This window comes from Amblyraja radiata, chromosome 11 (assembly GCF_010909765.2).
Source record: "Amblyraja radiata isolate CabotCenter1 chromosome 11, sAmbRad1.1.pri, whole genome shotgun sequence".
Classification (NCBI taxonomy): domain Eukaryota; kingdom Metazoa; phylum Chordata; class Chondrichthyes; order Rajiformes; family Rajidae; genus Amblyraja; species Amblyraja radiata.
In genome coordinates, this window is record NC_045966.1 from 52,999,381 (window position 1) to 53,019,501 (window position 20,121).

The window sequence follows — 20,121 nt, forward strand, 5'->3', positions numbered from 1 at the left end:
TTGGGTAGTTTACACCCCAGCGGTATGCACATTGGCTTCTCTAATTTCAGGTAGCCCTTGCTTTCTCCCTCCTTCCCCTCCCATTCCAAGCTCTCCAACTGCCTACTGTCTCCGCCTCTTCCTTTCTTTTTCATGTCACCCCCCCCCCCCCCCCCCACAACAATCTGAAGAAGGGTCTTGACCTGAAACGTCGTCTATAGAAACATAGAAACATAGAAATTAGGTGCAGGAGTAGGCCATTCGGCCCTTCGAGCCTGCACCGCCATTCAATATGATCATGGCTGATCATCCAACTCAGTATCCCGTACCTGCCTTCTCTCCATACCCTCTGATCCCCTTAGCCACAAGGGCCACATCTAACTCCCTCTTAAATATAGCCAATGAACTGGCCTCGACTACCCTCTGTGGCAGGGAGTTCCAGAGATTCACCACTCTCTGTGTGAAAAAAGTTCTTCTCATCTCGGTTTTAAAGGATTTCCCCCTTATCCTTAAGCTGTGACCCCTTGTCCTTGACTTCCCCAACATCGGGAGCAATCTTCCTGCATCTAGCCTGTCCAACCCCTTAAGAATTTTGTAAGTTTCTATAAGATCCCCTCTCAATCTCCTAAATTCTAGAGAGTATAAACCAAGTCTATCCAGTCTTTCTTCATAAGACAGTCCTGACATCCCAGGAATCAGTCTGGTGAACCTTCTCTGCACTCCCTCTATGGCAATAATGTCCTTCCTCAGATTTGGAGACCAAAACTGTACGCAATACTCCAGGTGTGGTCTCACCAAGACCCTGTACAACTGCAGTAGAACCTCCCTGCTCCTATACTCAAATCCTTTTGCTATGAAAGCTAACATACCATTCGCTTTCTTCACTGCCTGCTGCACCTGCATGCCCACTTTCAATGACTGGTGTACCATGACACCCAGGTCTCGCTGCATCTCCCCTTTTCCTAGTCGGCCACCATTTAGATAATAGTCTGCTTTCCTGTTTTTGCCACCAAAATGGATAACCTCACATTTATCCACATTATACTGCATCTGCCAAACATTTGCCCACTCACCCAGCCTATCCAAGTCACCTTGCAGTCTCCTAGCATCTTCCTCACAGCTAACACTGCCCCCCAGCTTAGTGTCATCCGCAAACTTGGAGATATTGCCTTCAATTCCCTCATCCAGATCATTAATATATATTGTAAATAGCTGGGGTCCCAGCACTGAGCCTTGCGGTACCCCACTAGTCACTGCCTGCCATTGTGAAAAGGACCCGTTTACTCCTACTCTTTGCTTCCTGTTTGCCAGCCAGTTCTCTATCCACATCAATACTGAGCCCCCAATGCCGTGTGCTTTAAGTTTGTAAACTAATCTCTTATGTGGGACCTTGTCGAAAGCCTTCTGGAAGTCCAGATACACCACATCCACTGGTTCTCCCCTATCCACGCTACTAGTTACATCCTCGAAAAATTCTATAAGATTCGTCAGACATGATTTACCTTTTGTAAATCCATGCTGACTTTGTCCAATGATTTCACCACTTTCCAAATGTGCTGCTATCCCATCTTTAATAACTGACTCTAGCAGTTTCCCCACTACCGATGTTAGACTAACTGGTCTGTAATTCCCCGTTTTCTCTCTCCCTCCCTTCTTAAAAAGTGGGGTTACGTTTGCTACCCGCCAATCCTCAGGAACTACTCCAGAATCTAAAGAGTTTTGAAAGATTATTACTAATGCATCCACTATTTCTGGAGCTACTTCCTTAAGTACTCTGGGATGCAGCCTATCTGGCCCTGGGGATTTATCGGCCTTTAATCCATTTAATTTACCCAACACCACTTCCCGGCTAACCTGGATTTCACTCAATTCCTCCAACTCCTTTGACCCGCGGTCCCCTGCTATTTCCGGCAGATTATTTATGTCTTCCTTAGTGAAGACGGAACCAAAGTAGTTATTCAATTGGTCCGCCATATCCTTGTTCCCCATGATCAACTCACCCGTTTCTGACTGCAAGGGACCTACATTTGTTTTAACTAATCTCTTTCTTTTCACATATCTATAAAAACTTTTGCAGTCAGTTTTTATGTTCCCTGCCAGTTTTCTTTCATAATCTATTTTTCCTTTCCTAATTAAGCCCTTTGTCCTCCTCTGCTGGTCTCTGAATTTCTCCCAGTCCTCCGGTATGCTGCTTTTTCTGGCTAATTTGTACGCATCATCCTTCGCTTTGATACTATCCCTGATTTCCCTTGTTATCCACGGATGCACTACCTTCCCTGATTTATTCTTTTGCCAAACTGGGATGAACAATTTTTGTAGTTCATCCATGCAGTCTTTAAATGTCTTCCATTGCATATCCACCGTCAACCCTTTTAGAATTAATTGCCAGTTAATCTTGGCCAATTCACGTCTCATACCCTCAAAGTTACCTTTCTTTAAGTTCAGAACCATTGTTTCTGAATTAACAATGTCACTCTCCATCCTAATGAAGAACTCAACCATATTATGGTCACTCTTGCCCAAGGGGGCACGTACAACAAGACTGCTAACTAACCCTTCCTCATTACTCAATACCCAGTCTAAAATAGCCTGCTCTCTCGTTGGTTCCTCTACATGTTGATTTAGATAACTATCCCGCATACATTCCAAAAAATCCTCTTCCTCAGCACCCCTGCCAATTTGATTCACCCAATCTATATGTAGATTGAAGTCACCCATTATAACGGTTTTGCCTTTGTCGCACGCATTTCTAATTTCCTGTTTGATACCATCTCCAACTTCACTACTACTGTTAGGTGGCCTGTACACAACACCCACCAGCGTTTTCTGCCCCTTAGTGTTTCGCAGCTCTACCCATACCGATTCCACATCCTGCAAACTAATGTCCTTCCTTTCCATTGCGTTAATCTCCTCTCTAATCAGCAACGCTACCCCACCTCCTTTTCCTTTCTCTCTATCCCTCCTGAATATTGAATATCCCTGGATGTTCAGCTCCCAGCCTTGGTCACCCTGGAGCCATGTCTCCGTGATCCCAACTATATCATAGTCATTAATAGCTATCTGCACATTCAACTCATCCACCTTATTACGAATGCTCCTTGCATTGAGACACAAAGCCTTCAGGCTTGTTTCTACAACACTCTTACCCCTTATACAATTTTGTTGAAAAGTGGCCCTTTTTTTTTTATTCCTTCACTCCACAGATGCTGCCTTACCCGCTGATTTTCTCCAGCTTTTTTGTCTACCAATGGGATCCCACCACTGGCCACATCTTCCCATCTCCTTCCCTGTTGGCTTTCTGCAGAGACCGCTCCCTCCATAACTCCCTGGTCAATTCGTCCCTTCCCACCCAAACCCCCCCCCCCCCCCCCTCTCCTGGCACTTTCCCTTGCAACCGCAGGAAATGCCACACTTGTTGTTTTAATGAAGTTCAAGACTATGGGGCTGTACATTGGCCATAAAGTTGCTGCCTAAAAGTTCCAGAGACCCAGAATTGATCCTGAATATGGGTGCTGTCTGTATGGAGTTTGCTCCTTTTCCCTTTGGTCACATGGGGTTTCTCCAGGTGCTCTTGTTTCCTTCCACATTTCAAAGGTGTGCAGGAACCTATTTCAGACCCAACCCAAAACGTAATATTTTCCTTTTGTCCAGAGATTCTGTCTGACCTGTTGAGTTACTCCAGCTTTTTGTGTCTATCTTCAGTTTAAACCAGCATTTGCCGTTCCTTCCTACACACACAATACTATACGATAGAACTTTATTAATCCCAGGAGGGAAATTGTGTGTGTGGGTATATATATTATACACACACACACACACACACACACACACACACACACACACATATATATATTTATATAGTTATATATTCATATATAAATATACATTGTTTTGTTTTCTCGTTTATAACATTGTTTACAGAGTACTATGTTTACATATTCTGTTGTGCTGCTGCAAGTAAGGATTTCATTGTTCTAGCTGGGACGTGAGAGAATAAAACACTCTTGACTCTTGACTTACTCCGCTAATGTGTGGGAAAGAACTAGTGTACGGGTGATCAGTGGTCGGCGTGGACTCGGTGGGCTGAAGGGCCTGTTTCCACGCTAAATTAAACTAAAGACACTAAAACCAGAGGGAGTCTAAAGAAGGGTCTCTACCCGAAACCAATTTTTTCTATCCTGAGGTGCTGGCTGCTCCATGGAGTTCCCCCGCACAATTAAAGCATGGAATAGTCTTCATCCTACCATAGTTACCCAACCAGACGCAACTAAATTTAAGGTACCTCTTTTTCCCCCAAGAACCCGTTTTTGCTTAAGTCCAAGTCACGAGAGTTTTATTGTCATGTGTCCCAAATAGGACAATGAAATTCTTGCTTGCTGCAGCACAACAGAATATGTCAACATAATACAAGTTCAAGTTCAAGTAAGTTTATTGTCATGTGTCCCTGTATAGGACAATGAAATTCTTGCTTTGCCTCAGCACACAGAACAAAGTAGGCATTTACTACAAAACAGATAAGTGTGTCCATATACCATAATATAAATATATACACACATTAATAAATAAACTGATAAAGTGCAATAACAGAAAATGGGTTATTAATAATCAGAGTTTAATAGCCTGATGGATCTGGGGAAGTAGCTATTCCTGAACCTGGTTGTTGCAGTCTTTAGGCTCCTGTACCTTCTACCTGAAGGTAGCAGGGAGATGAGTGTGTGGCCAGGATGGTGTGGGTCTTTGATGATACTGCCAGCCTTTTTGAGGCAGCAACTGCGATAAATCCCCTCGATGGAAGGAAGGTCAGAGCCGATGATGGACTGAGCAGTGTTTACTACTTTTTGTAGTCTTTTCCTCTCCAGGGCGCTCAAATTGCCGAACCAAGCCACGATGCAACCGGTCAGCATGCTCTCTACTGTGCACCTGTAGAAGTTAGAGAGAGTCTTCCTTGACAAACCGACTCTCCGTAATCTTCTCAGGAAGTAGAGGCATGGATAAAACTATTATATAACAAACCTATGGCTAGAATATTAACTAATAATATACTATCTACGAAATTCCAATTATCAAGGGGCAATAGACAAGGATGTTCATTATCACCGCTGTTATATGCTCTGGTAATTGAACCTTTAGCTGAAAGAATCAGAACACACCCGGATATTTACGGTTATGATACGAAACATTCAAATAACATAATGTCTTTATATGCAGACAATGTACTACTGTACATCAAAAAACACCAAATTAGTATACCAAACATACTAAATCTAATTGAGGACTTTGGATCTTTCTCAGGATACAGAATAAATTGAAACAAAAGTGAAATTATGTCGATAAAACTGAAAGACTCAACACATCTCTTAAAATTCCCCTTTAAAATAGCCACAGAAAATTTAAAATATTTGGGAATTGAAATTACTAGAAATTATCATGCTAATTATAATGCCAATTATAGTCCTTTACTTAAGAAACTAAATACTCTACTCAAATTTTGGAAAATGCCCCCGATGTCTTTAATAGGTCGAATAAATGCTATAAAAATGATCTTTCTACCACAAATCCTATATCTATTTCAATCAATCCCTATATACCGTCCAAAAAAGTTTTTCAAAAAACTGGACTCAGACATTACAAATTTTATATGGGACTATAAATCCCACAGAATACAAAGAACACATCTGAGCAAACCCCAAGAGCTGGGTGGTCTAGCACTCCCTAACTTTATGTACTATAATTGGGCAGTAAATATTAAAAATATGATTCACCTGCTGGACAACTCTGCCCAGCAGGTGGACTGGATTGTAATGGAGAGAGAGGACTGCTCTCCGTGCAATATAGCAGCGACTCTTCTCTCACCAATGAATCTGAATAACAAAAATTACAATAAAAATCCAAGTATACATAGCACAATTAGAACTTGGAAACAAATAAAACAGATTCTAAAATTAAGAAATCTATCTCTTTTATCGGCAATAGTCAATAATCCGTTGTTTAAACCCTCTACTATAGATAAATCATTTACACAATGGGGAAAATAGGAATCAAAACGCTCGGAGAATAATATGAATTTTGAAAATTACTATCATTTCAACAATTACAACTGAAATATAATTTGAGAAATAATCAATATTTTAAATATCTTCAAATATGTGACTATCTGAAAAAATACACAAAAAATGCCTCCAGACTTACTGGACGAAGCAATGAAGACAAAGGCCGAATCAGCAAACTTAATATCATACTTATATAACGCTATTTTAAATATAGAAATACCTACAACTGATGGTATTAGAAGAGACTGGGAACAAGAACTAGCTATAAAAATTTCAAAAGAGAGCTGGGATAAACACTAAACGCATAAATGCTCGATCAACGTAAGACACACTCTAATTCAATTCAAAACATTACATAGACTATACTATTCAAAAATCAAAATAAATAAACTTTTTCCTAACGTCTCACCCATTTGTGATAAATGTCAGTCCCAAGAAGCTACCATAGCGCACTCTTTTGTTTTTAGTATGAAAATCCAAAAATTCTGGAACGAAATATTTGAAATCTTCACAAAACTATTTAAAATAAAACTGATACCAAAAGCAGAATGGATTATCTTTGGAATAATGGAAGGTAGCCCTGAACTAAACGTGTTTCAAAAGAATTTATTTAGTTAAGGGCTAATAACGGGAAAAAAGCTTACACTCAAATTCTGGAAAAACGCTTCTATACCAACAATAACAATGTGGATTTCAAACATGTTCGAAACATTACACCTGGAAGATATGAGACTCCTCCTCGCAGGCAAAGCAGACCACTTCCAAAAGACGTGGTCTGCATTTATGGACTTACTACAAGCATAAGGTGCAACAGTAATTTAAAAAATAAATGGTGCCAGGATCTGGTAACAGGGGGCGAAAAATATGGTTGGTAGATCCCTTTTTGCAGAGTTTTTTTTTATAATAGAGCGATTGTTTCTCTTTCTTTCTTTCTTTTCTAGGGTCTATTTCTTAACTTTCTTCTCTAACTCTCTTTTTAATGGGCTTTCTTTTCCCAACACTTTCTTGCACTATCACGACTCTTTCTCACTTTCCTTACTTCTTTTATTTCTATCTTTCTTAAAGCTCAAAAAATGAAGGCGTACAACAAATGTAATAAGATATATGTGGTGTGTATTACTGTAACTTTTTGTACTTCTAATGAAAATAAAATAAAAAAATTTTTTAAAAAGGAAGTAGTGGTGTCATCAGTGAACTTGATGATGGAGTTCGCACTGTGACTGGCTACGCAGTCATGAGTATAGAGTGAGTACAGCAGGGGGCTGAGCACGCAGCCTTGAGGTGCTCCCGTGCTGATTGTTATCGAGGCTGACACATTTCCACGAATACGAACAGACTGTGGTCTGTGAATGAGGAAGTCGAGGATCCAATACAGAACAAGAGATAAAAGTTCAGTGTGTTTATATACCATAGACCATATATATACACAATAAATAAACAGATAAAATGCAATAGGCTGTTATTGTTCAGCCCTCTACCACCTCCAGTTTAAATTGCATTTCGAATATTTATGGGGGACCAGGAAACCAGAACAAGAGTTACTCCAGGGAGTTACTCCTGATCCAGGGTCAGGGAGTGATTCTGCGCTGGTTTTCAGCGCTGGCGGCGAGGCAGCGACCAGACAGCAATGGCGGCCAAATCTCCCACAATTCAAAGCGAGGGAGAAAGTGCCCAGTGCCGACCAGTCGCCGTGGCAGTGTGCATGCGCAGGGCGGCCGATGATGTGCTGGCCGTGGTTGTGTGCAGGGGGAGGATGTGCTGGCCGTAGCAGTGCGCATGTGCAGGGGGAGGATGTGCTGGCTGTAGCAGTGCGCATGTGCAGGGGGAGGATGTGCTGGCTGTAGCAGTGCGCATGTGCAAGGCGGCCTGCCGTGCCGGCGGATGAGGAGCGAGCGGAGAGCGGAGCCCAGCGACCCGGATACTGGTAGCGGGGGGAGACGGAGAGAGATAGAGAGGGGGGCCCGCCCAGAGTTGTACGGTAGGTGTCCTGACTTGGCCGGAGGCCCCCTAGATTTTGAGGTCCTAGGCTTCAGCCTATGAAGCCTAGTGGTAAATCCGGCTCTGCGAAGCCCCCCTAGATCTCGAGGCCCTAAGATGAAGCTTGTCCAGCTTATACGTAAATCCGGCCCTGCTTCTCCCCGTAAACTCTGATGCCCTTACTGATCAAGAACCTAACAGTCTCTGCTTTAAAAATACCCAATGCTTTGGCCTCCACAGTTGTCTACACAGATTCACCACCCTTTGACTAAAGAAATTCCTCCTCATCTCCATTCTAAGGTTACTGTGCCAAATAAAAGCATACGAAGGTAGATGAAATATGGGATAGAACTAATTAATCAAAAACAGAGTGTTGGGGTAAATGGGTAATTTTTGAGAGAGGTTTCTTAATGAATTGGGATAAAGGATCCGAGTTATTACTGACAATGTTAGGTCAAGTGGATTGACAAGTGGAGAACATAACACCCATTTAAAGGTATATAGATAGTTTAAGTGACTGGGCAAAAGTTGATAGATGCATTGTGGTTATTCACTGGAAGGGTGAATGATAAAGCAATTGTTATTTAAAGGGAATGAGACTGCAAAATATTATGGTTTAACGAAACCTGAAGCACAAGCTATGCACATGCTGTAAAGCAGGTCATTAGGAAAACTAATCGGTTGTTGGCCTTTATTGCAAAGGGTATGGAATTTACAAATAGGGAAGTTTTATTGCATCTTTACATGATGTTGGTGAGACCTTCCTGGAGTACTTTGTCCAATTTTGGTTTCCATATTGAGAGAAGGATGTGCTCGTATTGGGGGAAGTGTCGAGAAGGTTCACTCGGTTGATTCCAAGGATGAAGGGGTGATGTATGAAAAAGGTTAGGCTGGTTGGATGTACACCCATTGTAGTGCAGACTAATAAGAGGTGATCTGTTCAACAGAAATTTCTGAGGGTAATGATAGGGTGGGTGTTGGGATCATCCAATTATTAAATTACTACAAATCATCGAATTGAGCTGAGAAGAAATGTCTTCACTAGGAGTCACAAATCTTTGGAACATTTTACCCAGAGATGGAGGAACTGAAAAAGAAAAGTCAGAATAAGATTTACAGATATTTAACAGGTGAGGAAATCAAAGGGTATCAGGCAGCACAGGAGAGTGCTACCTTATTGGTGATCCTCGGACTATCCTTAATAGGACTTGCTGGCTTTACCTTGCACTGAATGTTATTCCCTTTTCATGTATCTATACCCTGCAAATGACTCAATTGCAATCACGTATTCTCTTTCCACCTACCAGATAGCATGCAACAAAAGCTTTTCACTGTGCCAATAAACTAAACTAAACTAAGTGGTGCTGAGGGCAAAGTTGAATTAGCCATCATCTTAGTGAATAGCAGAATGGGTTAAAAGGGGTAGACTGGCCGATTCCTGCTTTTCTTTCATATCCTTTAAACCTAAGGTACACAAAAATGCTGGAAAAACTCAGCGGGTGCAGCAGCATCTATGGAGCGAAGGAAATAGGCAACGTTTCGGGCCGAAACCCTTCTTCAAACCTCTCTAACTGCCCCCTCTCTGTGATCCCTCTCTAACTGCCCCCTCTCTGTGATCCCCCTGCCCTACAACTCTACGACATCACAACCTCCTTTAAACCTAACACTGTCAGCAGAACAGCGATCTATCTTTGGACCCATTTGTTTGAGAAAGATTGTTTTACATTTTGCCGAAGGCGTAGACTTAATGGAACTTTATCAAGACTTAAAGGGCTAATGTATAAAGACGGTTTGCATTATCTTATCTTGAATTCACTTGAGATTCGAAGATTGCCAAGTGATCTAAACAAGGTATTTAAGATTATTAAAGGATTTGACAGAGTGGATACAGAGATGCCATTTCCTCTGATGTAAGAATCTAGAAGAAGGGGGATTAACTTTAAAATTACACCTAAAACATTTGGCTAAAAGTGGTGTGGAAATATGGAACTTGTTACATTAGACGGCAGTGATGTGAGCAGCCCATTGAGATTTTCAAGAAACAGATAGTTAAGGTTGTCAGGATGAAGATTAGCCATGATGTATTTAAATGGTGGAATGGGTTTGAGTGACCGAATAATGTGCTCCTATTCCCAAATGACAAAAATAATTAGTGCTGGCAAGTCTCTGTTAGTTGTTTGGGTCTGAAGTGAGATGCATTTAGGCATAATTGGGCAGCACAGTGGTGCAGTTAGTAGAGTCACTGTGGGTTTTCTCCTGGCCCACTTTCCTTCCATATCTCCAGGCCACTAAATGTTCCCATTTGTGTAGTATCTGGGGGGATTTGAAGGGGATGTAGGAAAAACATTTACTGTACTTTAGAAGGAGATTAATATAGGATGAGTGGATAGGTCAGCATGGACTCAGTGAGTCAAAAGGCCCTAATCTAATATTGGTTAAGGCACTTTCCTGGAAAAATACAGGAGAAACGTTAAGACATACAAAGTGCTGGAGTAACTCAACGGGTCAGCCAGCATCTCTGGAGAACATGGATAGGTGATGTTTTGAGTTGGAATCTTTCTTCTGAAACGTCACCTATCTTTGTTCTCCGGAGATGCTGCCTGGCCTGCTGAGTTACTTAAGTACTTTGTGTTCTTTTGTTTACAGCAGCATCGGCAATTCTTTGTTTCTACAAGGAGAAACTTCATCTTGCCAACCTATTTCCATTTCCATCCCAAATGAAAATAGGCTGAACAAATATTGTAATGATGATGATAAATCATAATTAAAAACTCAGAATATTAAATAAAATTAAGCAATACAATGAAAAGGCATGACGATTGGATGGGTGTCATTAAGGAATGAATGAATGTTGATACAAACATGTTGATATGGATTAAACAAAGAGCTCCATGGTGAAGTTTAGTTTAGAGATACAGCATGGAAACAGACCCTTTCAGCTCCACCTACATCAACCGACTCCAACTGGTCCAGAACGCAGCCGCCCGACTCATCACCCACACCAAATCCTGGCATCACATCACTCCAGTCCTCAAACAACTTCACTGGCTTCCCATCTCCCACCGGATCACCTACAAAATCCTGGTCGTCACCTACAAAGCCCTCCACCATCTGGCCCCCCCATATCTCACTGACCTCCTCTCCCCCTACCAACCCTCACGGTCCCTCAGATCCACATCAGCCGGTCTCCTCTCCATCCACAAGTCCAACCTCCGCAGTTTTGGGGACAGAGCCTTCTCCAGGGCAGCTCCCAGGCTCTGGAACTCCCTCCCCCAACTGATCCGCAATTCCATGTCCCTCACCATCTTCCAGTCCCGCCTCAAGACCCATCTCTTCACCTCTGCCTATCCTTAGCCCCACGTCCCCGTCCCTTTTCATCTGTGCATTAATTGCCTCATACTGTGTTTTGTATTGAATTCTGTCTTTACTTTGTGTACTAGTCATGTCTCTACTATTTATTTCATTCCCTTACATGTTTTTCCTCTACATGCTCAATTTTTGTAAGGTGTCCTTGAGACTCTTGAAAGGCGCCCATAAATAACATTTATTATTATTATTATTACTGAGTCCACACCGACCATCGATCACCCATTCACTCTATTCACAGTTAAACATCCACTCCCTGCATGCTAGGGGCAATTTTACAGTGGCCAATTAACCTACAAACACGCACGTCATTGGGATGTGGGAGGAAACCGGTGCACCGGGAGGAAATCAAAGCGGACACAGGGAGAACATGCAAGCTAAACAGACAGCACCCAAGGTCAGGATCAAACCCGTGTCTCTGCCGCTGTAAGGCAGCAGCTCTACCAGATACGCCACTGTGCTGCCCTTGTCATGCAATTGCATTTGAGATGGTCAAGCAATGTCGCAAAGTCTTATTTGAGGGGTTCAGCAGAAATTATTTGAGGTATGGCAATATCTTGTTTTAAAATGAGGTATGTTTTAAAATCATTTTAAAATTGAGGTATGGCAATATCTTGTTTTAAAAACAAGATATACTCGACTAAGTGGGACCCGTTGGGTCCCATGTTCCCACAGGAGGGCTGGTACCCCAACGCAATATTCCACCTCTCCACCAATTCCAATATTGGTGGCCAGTGGGGCAGGGGGTGGGGGAGGGCTTCTGGAGCACTAGTATGGATGTTATGGGCTGAAGGGATTGGTTTCCAGGCTGCTAGTATGGACATTGTGGGGCAAATGGGGCATTGTGGGGCAAATGGATTCTTGGGCTGGCAGCTCAGTCACTCAGGCCTGGTGGGGTGGCAGCTCAGTCACTCAGGCCTGGTGGGCTGGCAGCTCAGTCATTCAGGCCTGGTCGGCTGGCAGCTCAGTCACTCAGGCCTGGTGGGCTGGCAGCTCAGTCACTCAGGGCTGGTGGGCTGGCAGTTCACTTAGGGCTATTCCTTGAAATTCCATTTCAAGCTGAGTGCAGGCCACCAGATTCAGTTTCACAGCACTTCCAGCAGAATGCAGGCCAGCAAATTCAGTTCCACAGCACTTCTAGCAGAGTGCAGGCCAGCAAATTCAGTATCACAGCACTTCCAGCAGAGGGCAGGCCAGCAAATTCAGTTTCAAGGCACTTCAAGCAGAGTGCAGGCCAGCAAATTCAGTTTCACAGCACTTCAGGCAGAGTGCAGGCCAGCAAATTCAGTTTCACAGCACTTCCAGCAGAGTGCAGGCCAGAAAATTCAGTTTCACAGCACTTCCAGCAGAGTGCAGGCCAGCAAATTCCATTTCATAGCATTTCAAGCAGAGTGCAGGCCCTCAAATTCAATTTCGTAGCATTTCAAGCAGAGTGAAATTGCCAAACAACTCATTACATTGTCATTAAGGGCTAACAAATCATTTATTGCAAGTACATTGCAAACTCACAGTTCAGTTGATTCACAGCTTAGAATCACAATTGTGGACTCTCCCTCGCGATCTTCCAGCGTGAGTGACTCGCGTCCAGGCATCTGGGGTTTTATAGTCCTGCCCCCCCGTAAGGGGCGTTACCTTCATCGTGGTGATTGATAGGCGAGTGGACCAATCAGCTGATCTCAATATTTATTATACATAACTTTTTTATATTTCATCAATCAGAAAATTCCTCAGGGCTGCCTCAGCGGAGGAGGATTGTGAGTAAGATGGCCAAACATCATAGTGATATATGGTAGCGTTTCTTCTAAAATCAATATACAATCAAAATCTATATAACTAAAGGTCTCATCTCATCTCATCTTGACCACTTCCTGATGAGACCTTTAGTTATATAGATTAAGCTACCAGCATCCTTATGCTGGTGACCATGGATAGTAAGGAACCACTTGGCCTGGAGTGGACACCTTCTCTTGGAGATCAGGAGCTCTTCAGTTCTCAAGTGGAAGTTGCTCCTTTCAAGGACATAGCATACATGAACTTGATGGGAGGAGTGCCCTTCTTCTGCACCACAAGAACTCTATATCAATCTACTTTTGGGTATGAAACTTAACAGACAAATCACCTTGCAGGAACGAGGAAATGCAGATGCTGGTAAATCGCCTTGTCAATCTCCTCCAATCTAAAACATTGCACAATCACGCATCATTCATCCCAATGAACTTCCCTCCTTTTACTCGCACATTGAGAACTTACAATGGATTTGTAAAGCTTCTTGTATTTTAGTTTAATCTTCTCTCTGAAAGTTATTGATGAGGTAGTAGATTGAGATAGGTTGCAGAATATTGATAGAATTTTATACCATTAAAAACTTATCTCTCAACATATAGCTTTTCTGCACAGTAACTCCTTACCTCAGCTGGGGATTCAAGGACACTGTTACATGGAGATTTATATCATATTGGAGAGTAGATCATATGAAAATATGATCTGAGAAAAAAGTGGAAATAATGGAAACCTGGCTAATGTCACCCAGACCTTTCAATGAGGGAATGCAAGCATTATAAGAACCAGGATTCTCTAATTCCAAGTTGACCAGCAGTTAGTTTTTTTTTCTTTGCCCATTAAAATGTGTGGCCAAGTCTTTACCCATTTAAAGAAAAGTGTGGTCAAGTTTGGCCGAAGGGCCTGTTTCCACATTGTATCACTCTGTAACTAATGATAGGTTAAACATAAATTAGTCTGGCAAATAAATGAAAAGTCAGGGCTTCAGTCCTGGAGATGTTGGTCTGAGTTCCTTCCAGTGAATTTAGGTAATTTTCAGAGACAGCATCTTTCCAGAGACTTGAGGTGACTGCTATGAGTAGAGTTGGTGTCAGAATCATCCAATTAGAGCAAGGATTACAAACGACAACAAGTTTGTGACAGATCTGCTCTTCAAATACCATATTCACCAATCAACCAAAGGCTGTTTATTTTGCACTTTGTAGTTAGTGATGGATTTCATCATTGATGTCTGTCTTTGCTCCATATTTGAATTGTACTCATTTTTAATACATACAGGTACTGTCAATACAGTCATACTAAATTATTCAAGAATGCTTGAACATGAACAAGTAATACTGATAGATGTTGGGACTAAATAAGAAGCCAATTTTTGGAGAGGGTTTCAGTGCAGAGCTAAGTGTAATTTCTGAGATAAATTACATAATTTATTCATTAGAAATGAAACAAAGACATTTTAATCAACAAAGATTTAAATGAGGCACGTTAACCAGTGCCACAGATGGCAGACTACGGAATTACAAATTAGTGCTAATTTCTCTATGTGCTCTAGGTTTCATGTTCAAAGATTAAATCGTTAATGTAGCATTGTGTATATTACCAAAATAATATGCAAGAGAAGCAACAACTTAAATTCGTTAGCTAATTGTGTTGGAAAGTGATCTGAGGCTTTGGTAGAACAGCGTACAGACATGCATCAGAACAGAAAGTCACATGTTGTGGGGGAGATTTCTTCAATGAAGCAAGAGCTTTTCCAGTTTGTAGATGTAAGCAGAACTAGGTGGCTTTTTGCAAAGTTGTCATTTGGCCTATTGGTGACTTGGGAGAGTTCACTTTCATTTCATTACGTTGTTGCTCTGAATAGCTTCTTTCTCAACCCGAACAATTGTTTTTATTCTAAATGAGTGGCTGGCAAGATCTCAAGAACATTGAAACAGAGACACGATGAGACCATCTTGCCCATTAGGCCTGATCCACATAATTCAGTAAGATCCTATTTGATCTTTTGCTTCCACCTCGTCCTCATATCCCTTGGTTGCCTTCATGTCTAAAAATCTTGGTCTTGAAATGTTCAGCAATTGAAGCTCCACAGCCATATTGAGTAGAGCATTCCAAAGGTTCAATGATCCATGGGTGAGGACATTTTCTTTCTTCTCTGTTTTAAATGGCCAAACCTTTATTTTTAATCTATGATATCTTATTACAGATGTTGGTGAGACTGCAATTGGAGTACATTGCTCAGTTTTGGTCACCCTGCTATAGGAAAGATGCCGTTTAACTGCAAAGGGCGCAGAGAAGACTTACAATGATGTTGCTGGGATGCAAGGGCCTGAGCTATGGGGAAAGGTTAGGCAGCCTAGGACTTCATTCCTTGGGCCGCTGGAGGCTGCGGATGATGTAAAAGTTCATTAAAGCATGAGCGGAATATATAGGGTGAATGCACAGTCTTTTACCTAGAAAAGTGGAATCAAGAACAGGAGGTTATATGCTTAAAGTGAGAAGAGCATGATTTAATAGGATCCTGAGACAAAACATTTTCACTCGGAGGGTGGTGGGTATTTGGAACAAGCTGTCAGAGGAGGTAGTTGAGGCAGGTACTATAACACCATTTAAAAGACACTTGGGCAGGTACATGGATAGGGACTGTTTAGAGGGATATAGCATAAAACGAGCAAATGGGACTGACTTGGATGAGGGATCTTGGTCAACATGGCTGAGTTGACACGAAGGGGCTGTTTCCTGGCTTTATAACTCGACGATGCTATGGCTGTAACATCCCAACTGGGGGAAAACCCTACCCACATACAGCTCAGTGAGGTCACCTCTTTACTAAATTCCAGGGAATATATATGATTTCTGCTTAAGCTCTCTCTTCCCAGAAAGCAATCTGGAAACTTTTCTTGCATTTCTCCAACTGCACGTGTATTGTTGATAAAAAAAATAGAGATTATATCTATGCATAATGTTCCAGATACATTCTCACCAGAGCCCCGTATAATTGGCATAAAATGTTTCTGCTTTCGTGCCAAACTCCTCTCGGTGGCAATTCATTTTACAAGCCATGTTTTCTGCAGCCACTTTGTGGTTCTTGTTTATCCAGGAGATGTCATGATGAAGGGACAGGTGGGGAGAGAGCCTTTATTTTGGGGATCTTCAGTGACAGGCCGACCACCTCGGATTTTTCAGGGAAACACTCAAGGATAATTTGAAACTTGACTTCCAAGGTGCCACATATGCTGGCATCATCTGTATATTGTGAATCAATAATTGAGATTACTGTGACAAGGATGAAGGTTGAGCAGTTCCCTGCTCATCCTGTCGAAGGACTCACCCAGGGCTGCATGCTTGATGGAAACGATGTGGAGTAAGAGTGACTAGCGTGTTGTCATAATATTGCCTGACCCCATTCTGTGCAGAGATTGGGTCTGTGTTCTGTTGATCGTCGTGGACCAGTTGGTTAAGAACATCATGCATGTAGTTGACAGAGATGGAAGGCATATTTCTGAGGCATATTACAGCCAAGTTCGAGAAGGATTTCACATAAGCAATAAACAGATGTAAGCAGGCCTTGCTCATGTTTAATGCTAGAGATCGCAGGACAGGAAAGTGCTGTCAAAGTGACAGTCTGCAGTCGGTACATTCTGCAGCCACTGTGAATTGGTGATGGGGTAAGCAGATGTTGAATTCAGTGGTGGAATACTAATTTAACAGAGTGGTCTGTCCTGCAACTCTCCATTGTAATGAGATTTGAACTCTTAATCATTGAACTGCTAGTTCAGAATCCTAGCCATGGCTGTCCTGTGTGGTACTTAAGTTCAACCAGGCAAGAGCAGGAAGGGCCAGGCTGTGAACAAACCACAGGAAGGCCAGATCCCATTTCTTAATCATTCTGACATTTAAGCTGAATCAAGATCACAAGAGTGGAAGTATCAGATATAAAAATATCCAGAGCCATTATGTCGAAAACATGAACTAAAACAATGCTGAGGAGACCGAATTGCCTTTTCAAGTATGTTGAACAAGATGTTTAGGGCGATACAGCTGGTAAAGCTCCTGCCTCAGTGCCATCAACCCAGGTTCGATTCTGACCTCGGTTCTGGGTGGAGTTTGCACGTTCTCCCTGTGACCACATGGATTTCTTCCGGGTGCTCGGGTTTCCTCCCACATTCCAAAGACGTGTGGGTTTATAGGTTAATTGGTCTCTGTAAATTGCCACCTAGTGTGTAGTGAATAGATGAGAAAGTGGGATAACATAGAACTAGTGTAAATGGGCAATTATTGGTAGGCATTGTCTCGGTGGGCCGAAGGGCCTGTCACCATGCTGTATCTCTAAGGTAAACTAAAGTAAGTGGACAATTGTTCTCAATGCCATGTTATACTCAGCTACCAGGATACATGCATGGTAATCTACAGGAATGCCACAGTCAAGGGGGCACAATGACGCAGCGGTAGAGTTGCTGCCTTTCAGCGAATGCAGCACCAGAGACCTGGGTTCGATCCTGACTACGGGTGCTGCATGCACGGAGTTTGTACGTTCTCCCCATGACCGTGGGTTTCCCCCGAGATCTTCGGTTTCCTCCCACGCTCCAAAGCAGTACAGGTATGTAGGTTAATTGGCTTGGTAAATGTAAAAATTGTCCCTAGTGGATATAGGATAGTGTTAATTTGTGGGGATCGCTGGTCGGCGCGGACCCGGTGTGTCTACAATCTCGAAAGTAAACTACAAAAAATTCCTCTTCTCCTCTTCTCCTTCAACTAAGTATTAAGTTCAGTGCAGTGACAGCACAGTTGAACTGGGATGAAATGTGGTGCAGGCTGCATGGAGCTGTGATTCTCCACCTATTTGTTATGTGGGTTCACATGCCTTTAGAAAGTCATCATCTGGCCAGTAAAGAAAGGATGGATGCCCGTCAAGTTCCTTGTAACAACATATTAGTGATCTGCCACATTATGCAGGCAGGTCAATCTAGGTGCATGTCTTTTAGTCGTGTTTACACATAAGACAAATATATGAAGGTTCTTGCAAGTCAAATTTGGGAGGAAATGAGAAACATCAATAATACTGCTAATAATTTTTTTGTTTTAGTTAATAGTTTTGATGGCTTTTGTGCACAGGCTCAGAGGACTACCGAACTAAGCTAAGCAGTGACTGCTTCATGGACCTGGTTTGCCCTGAGAAATGCCGTTGCGAAGGTACTGTTGTGGACTGCTCCAATCAGAAGCTCTCCAGAATCCCCAGTCATCTCCCAGAGTACACCACCGAACTGTAAGTCTGGCTATCAAAGCGTTCCCTCCAACCCTCTGCTTATAGTTAAAGAACCTTCACCCTCTCGACCAAGTAAGAACTTTAATGTGTTGTCGCGCGCCTTCGATATAGATTGAAATGAATTGTGACTGTTGAAATCTTATTGGATTGGGGGACAGAATTGAAATGAAATCACTGTAAAGTGAAACATTACAGGCATCGGACCTTGTGAGCCAAGAGAAGTATCAGCTAGCTGATCTCAAACAGAAGTTGCTGAGGAATGCAACTGTTATCTTCATGCCCATTGTTTAGAGAGGGGAAAATCAATAATGATTTTTGCTTCCTATCCCATTTTCTTTTCCCACCGCTCATAAATGATAGCTTTCTAATTACCTCTAGTATTTGCTCCATCCTTCCCTGAAGACCAGGATTTAATTTTGTCAAAATGAGCTGTTCAAGTAGATATTATTTTTGTAAGGATATTTTGTTACAAAGTGGATTGTGTTCGAATTCATAAAACTGTCCTTATCCAGGGGGTTTGCAAATTGACCAAGGATGGTCACTGTCTGCCTTTTCATCTCTGGCCTTTATCCAACTATTTGCCTATCAAAATCCTCCTCACCTGCATCGACCAATTACATGCCAAGCCTTGTCTTGCCCCTCCTCTCTTCCAGCTTTATTCCTCCTCCCCCATCGCAATCAGTCTGAAGAAGGTTCCCGACCCGAAACGTCACATATCCATGTTCTCCAGAGATGCTTCCTGACCTGTTGAGTTACTCCAGTACTTAATGTTTTTTTTTTTGTAAAATGGCATTTGCAGTTCCTTGTTTCTACATTTGAGAGCAGTAATTGGTTTGAGATTGGGTTGGTGAGATCAAACCTCCCTCAGCAACTCATTCGTTCTTGCTGTTTGTGCATTCTGATTCAACTTCACGATGTAAATATCTGCTCAAATTATTGAGGCGTCCGAAGACATCAGAGTGAATGCAGGTTTCATTGAAAAGGAAATGGGGCAGATTGCAAATTCCGCAAGGATTAAATGGCTACCAATCAGTCACAGGTGATGAAGAATGGAAATGATTTGAACTAGTGGGTACAAGACATGGACTAAACAATGTTGATGAAACCAAATGTACTTTTGGTAAAGTTTTCTTGTGCAAAGGATAAACGTGCAACTGATTTATTTTACCCATTATACACTAACATTTGATCTCAACCTTATATGTAGTTCATCTCTCTGTTGGTGTTTTTCCACAATTCTTTGGCAAATCTTTATCATATTTATCTGTCTCTTTGATTGGTTCAGGCGATTGAATGACAATGAAATGATCCTCCTGGAAGCAACAGGCATCTTCAAGAAACTCCCCAATCTCCGTAAAATGTAAGTTTATCAAATGAATAATAATAATATCTTTTTTTATTGTCATTGCACATAAGCGCAACGAGATTTGGTATGCAGCTTCCATCCAATGTCATAACATAAATAACTAATAAAATTTAGATTTCGATACCCCGAGAACATGGATTGTAAAAAGAACAGTAAAATAGTCAAAACAGTTCAAATGAATGCATCAGTCACAAGTTTCCCACGAGCATTTTCGGGAATCATATGTTGACATGCAGTTGTAAATGATAATGAATAAATGATAAAGAGGCACTGCTGAAAAACATATTCCAAATGTTGCAATATTGTGTACATCTCTGGTCACCACATTGCTGGAGGTA

The 20,121-nt window shown here is 42.0% G+C and overlaps 1 protein-coding gene across 1 annotated transcript in view; it reads left to right on the forward strand.

Annotated features, from left to right (window-relative positions):
* Window positions 1-18,102: 18,102 nt before the first annotated feature.
* LOC116978643 (slit homolog 3 protein-like) overlaps window positions 18,103-20,121 on the forward strand; it is an 81,554-nt gene continuing 79,535 nt past the window's right edge. The window contains exons 1-2 of the mRNA XM_033029928.1: window positions 18,103-18,417; window positions 19,703-19,777. Of these exons, the coding sequence (XP_032885819.1) occupies window positions 18,308-18,417; window positions 19,703-19,777 (185 nt within the window). The 5' untranslated portion in view covers window positions 18,103-18,307. The remainder of the gene's footprint in view (window positions 18,418-19,702; window positions 19,778-20,121) is intronic.